The sequence below is a fragment of the Phoxinus phoxinus genome (assembly GCF_949152265.1).
Source record: "Phoxinus phoxinus genome assembly, chromosome: 12".
NCBI lineage: Eukaryota > Metazoa > Chordata > Actinopteri > Cypriniformes > Leuciscidae > Phoxinus > Phoxinus phoxinus.
The window spans coordinates 11,528,460-11,533,283 of record NC_136887.1 but is presented as its reverse complement, the minus strand read 5'-3'; the positions used below and the strand labels follow the sequence as shown (position 1 = coordinate 11,533,283).

Sequence of the window (4,824 nt, the reverse complement as noted above, 5' to 3'; positions counted from 1 at the left end):
GCCAGCTATTACCTTTCAAGCATCCTTTGAGAGAATAACATTGAAAAGATCTGTATTACGGTAACGTATTTAAACATACTGCACTTAAAATTGCTGTAGACAGATTACCTGTACTGTAGAGATTAAATTTTTAAGTATTTAATATCAAGTAAGTAATATTTTGAAAGACATGAATACTTTTCTACAGCAAAGACACGCTATATCGATCAAACATTACAGAACAGAAAATACATTTATAATATTACAAAAGAGTATTATTTCAAATACATTATTTTCTTTTTAACTTTCTATTCATCAAAGAATACTGAATTTTTTTTCCCACATGAATATGAAGCAGCACAGCTGTTTTCAATGTTCAATTAGCATATTAGAATGATTTCTGAAGGATCATTTGACACTGAAGACTGGAGTAAGGATGCTGAAATTTTTATTAATATTTCACCATTTTACTATTGTTTAAAAAATGCAGACCTCAAGCTTTTCAATGGTATATAATATAATATAATATAATATAATAGTCACAGTGGTGGTTGGGTTAGTTTGTTTTCATTTGGACTTGTCTGCTTGTATTGGCATGTCACAAGTAATATTCACTGTCATTATCAGTTCAGCTGTATCACTTGTGTTTCGTTAATCAGTGTCATCGGTGTTTGCATTCAAGTTCCGTCTGTTTAGTCAGTCTTTGTCCGATCTCTGTGGTAAATTGTCCTGTATATAATTACCATTACACATGTGTTGTAAAGATACATTCATCTTCTTTTGTCTTCCTGCAACCTCACGTGACAGAAGATCGGACCAGCCCATATGGACGACAGGGCTATATTTGTCGCCATTGCTCAAGAGAGCACGGAATTATTTACCTTTGCGGAAAACTTTATTCATTGAGCCGTCACTAGCCCCCTTGACGAAGAAACCCTCAACCTGCTTTTCTGGATATGGGGCCAATTTCCACCAGGCTACCGACCTCCCTAACACAGATGGACTGAACTGGATGGAAACAGGTGTTTGGTGAGCGCCGCGTCCCGATCCAGAAAACAACCAGCACAGCAGCCATCGATTTCACCGCACCATTTTAATGTCTTCACATCATGCCGTTTCTGAGCCTGCCCCCGCTGAGACCACCCTTTCAGAGTCTCATCCCTCCGAGACCACCCTTCCAGAGTCTCGTCCCGTCATGGCCGCCACCATTCCAGAGCCTTGTCCCCAGATGGCCGCCGCCCGAGCCCTCAGTGGAGATGGCTGTCGCTACTCCTGAGTCTGTTCTTGAATTCCCATCCAACCTCCCTCTCCTGCCGCCTCTCATCATCCAGCCGTCCTCCTCATCTCCTATGCTTCCTGTCAGCCCCGTCACTCACCCTCAAGACATCAGTGGAATGGTGGGCTCGCTGAGGGGCTTCCAGTTCTCAGCACCATCATGGACAGTGGATGCCCTGGATCCGACTCCAACCACCGTGTCCAGGATTCCTTATCGGGCCCATCAGTCCACTGGCTCACCCTTGGCTCCTACCTCCATCTCCGCCGTGGCCCATCAGAGTCACCAGTTCTGCCAGGCTTCCACGTCCCCCCGGATCTGCCTAGGTCGTTCATCGAACTACCCTCACCTCTGGACTGCACTCCTCTGGCTATGCCCCGTCCCTTCAGCCCCCCGGCTCCATTGCACTCCTCACTCCCTTCTGCTCCTCATCATCCTCCCCCATCGGTTCCGCCTCTGTCCGTCATCGCCCTAAAACCTTCTGCCCTTTAGGCTCCATTGTTCCTCCCTCCACCGGCTCCACCATGGATCATCATCCTTCCCTCTGGACCTATCACCCCTCTGCCAAGCCCTTCTGCTCCTGATATTCTGCCTGCCTTCTCCAGCCCTTCGCCCACTCCTATTACCAGACCTCCACCTGCTCCTATTTCTTCTCCCAAACCCCCACCTTCATCTCTCTCGTTACGGCGCGAGGACGCGCCTTGTGTGGAGGGGCGTTCCATCACAGTGGTGTTTGGGTTAGTTTGTTTTCATTTGGACTTGTCTGCTTGTATTCACATGTCACGTGTCATCTTCACTGTCTTTATGAGTTCAGCTGTATCAATTTTTTTTAGTCAATCATCATCATCTGTATCACTTGTGTTCTGTTAATCAGTGTCATCTGTGTTTGCATTTAACTTCCGTCTGTTCAGTCAGTCTTTGTCTGATCTCCGTTATAAATAGTGTGTGTTGCTCCCTGTTCTGCTGTCCTGTATGTAATTACCATTAAACCTTCGTGTTGAAAAGATACCTTCATCTTCTTCTGTTTTCCTGCAACCTCACGTGACTATAATATAATATAACACGGCTCTATGGAATAATTGATTCTGATTGGTCATTGCGCCATCCAGCGGTATGTTATGCCCCTGTAAACAACCGGTAAAAACTGATAACACAGGCTCATCCGGGTTACTGAAGTCAGCGCTTCAGTTTTTTCCTCGTGGAAGTTTTGCGTTTGGGGAGGTAATAAAATATTAAAACTCATATCAATATTTTGTGTACAGTTATTTAATTATGTCATCTGGCATTGTGGACTCTCGTGTTTCATACAATCATGCTGCCGTTTTGCGACAATTGTTTTTTACTGGTGTAATGGATTATAAGATAACAAACAGGTACGATTTAAAAAAAAATTTAATCACAAATCAATATATTGTATACCCATAATTATGTATGTGGTGAAATACCATGTAATAAGTGGTATGACTGTATACCGTAACCTCTTATCATTCTATTTAGAACTTGCTGCCTGCTAGCAACTGCTTTCTCTGCGACTCTGCAATATTTCATGTCTAATTATTTACTTGTGTGGCATGTAGCCGTGTAATATGCAGGATAATGTGCAACCAGCCGGTTGTTATGGCAGAATAAACCCCTTCAGGCTAAAGCAAGACCCCTTCGCTTTGCATCCTGATCACCCTGTCTAGGTTTATTCTGCGATAACAACTGGCTGGATATACATTATCTCTTAATATAATATAATATACGTTTTAAGTACAAATACATATGTTATTATAGGACGTTGCTTTCAATTTCATTGCAACTACCCTACAACAATAAAACTGAAATAATAGAACATTACAATTTAATTTAGAGATTGTAGTTGCAATAAATATGGTATTTCTGTAAGAACTTTGCTTACCATGGTAAAGATTTGTAAAGGCATGTCAAATACAATATCAAATTAGTTAATGAATATTACTTGACCTGTTTGAGTATTTTTCAGTCATTTTAGGTAAAAAAGGAAATGTTTGATTTTCCTCTAATGGTGTCCCAGTAATGACGTACAGTGCAGCCTATGACTCATGTAGGGTTGAGAATGGTGACGTCTCATAACACACATTTGAGGGGTTTGCAGAGAAAATATACTCCCCCGGAGCAGGTGCAGATGTGCAACTGGAGTCATTCTGGAACACACACACACGCACGCACACGCACACATACGTCTGGTTTACTATTGTAGTGGGGAGTCTCTCAATTTAGATCCCCACAGTGATGCGAGTCCCCATGAGTCTGTGTGCATTCAGGTTAAAGTCACAACTGGGATAGAAAAGCATGAACACACACACACACACATCTGGTTCACGGTCTTTGTGGGGACTCTAGATGTAAAGGATTTTATACTGTAAGCTGTATATTCTATCCATTTACCCTACCCCTAAACCAACCCATCACAGAAAACGCTCTGCATTTTTACATAAAAAAAAAAAAAAAAAAAAAACTAATTCTGCATGATTTACAAGCTTGTTTTCTCATGAGGACCTAAATTTAGGTCTCCAAGGTGACACGAGTCCCCATGAGTCAGTGTGATTTCAGGTTAAAGTCCCCACTGGGATAGAAAAACATGAGCACGTACACGCACACACCTACTGACTGGCTTTCCACACACTGTGTGATGCAGAAACATGTGAACTACTTTATCACCATCTAGTGGATTTCAACCACAACACACACCTGAACACTCATGAAACAAAATTAAAGATTATTTTTCATTGCATAACGTGCTTGATATTATGCAAACAGTGCCAAATGCGGTCACATCCAGTAAGCTTTAAATTAAAATGTTTGCAAATGAAAAACATTGGCGGAAAAAAAACGATGTGATCACTAAAAGAGCATATTTGATATTTAGAATATCAAATACTCCTTTTGCTGAACCCAAATGATTTATTCATTTTATAATTGATTTAATAATTATTGTATGTTTGTAGTTTTTCAACAAGCAATTGAACATTTTGAGAGAAGCTGTTGGTACAGTAAGAAGTAACACTGGGAAATGTTTCAAGTGATGTTACCTTATATACGTTGCAATATACCGTTTCAGTGTTTTCATTGCATCACGGTACAGCAACATGCATACCTAAAGACAGCAGTAAAGCGCATTGTCAACAGTTGCTGTGGAAACCTGCAGAGAAATCCACTGCAACAGATCTGCAGGTACAGAAAAAGCGCTTGTTCGACACAAGGGGACAGTGTTGCTCTGCAAAACGGACTCGCACCCACTGCAGCAACACACATCTGAATCACTCATTCACTTCCCAGACATTCACAAGTCATTTGGCCGTTTAGCTGCATAGCGCCTAGCATTCCTATCATGCATTCAGATCAACTTGCAGTTATCCCTTTTTACTGAATGGAATAATGTGGAAGTGAAAGCCAAATCTGTTTGAGGCGGGGAGTGGAGCTTGTATTTACTGCTCAAGGCACCATCCCATTACAGCTTACTCATAATTTTAAAGCTGCTTGCTCAGTTGGCAGCTACTGATGCTGGATATTTGTGTCTGTGGCAATTATTTTGTTCTAATTGAGCTGCA

At 41.6% G+C, this 4,824-nt stretch overlaps 1 protein-coding gene across 1 annotated transcript; it reads left to right on the top strand.

Annotated features, from left to right (window-relative positions):
* Positions 1-396: 396 nt before the first annotated feature.
* On the top strand, positions 397-2,252 carry LOC307008452 (uncharacterized protein). The gene is made up of 2 exons (XM_079631246.1): positions 397-487; positions 787-2,252. Exon 2 carries the CDS (start codon positions 1,089-1,091, stop codon positions 1,725-1,727), a length of 639 nt encoding a protein of 212 aa, XP_079487372.1. The 5' UTR covers positions 397-487; positions 787-1,088; the 3' UTR covers positions 1,728-2,252.
* The last annotated feature ends 2,572 nt before the right edge of the window (positions 2,253-4,824 follow it).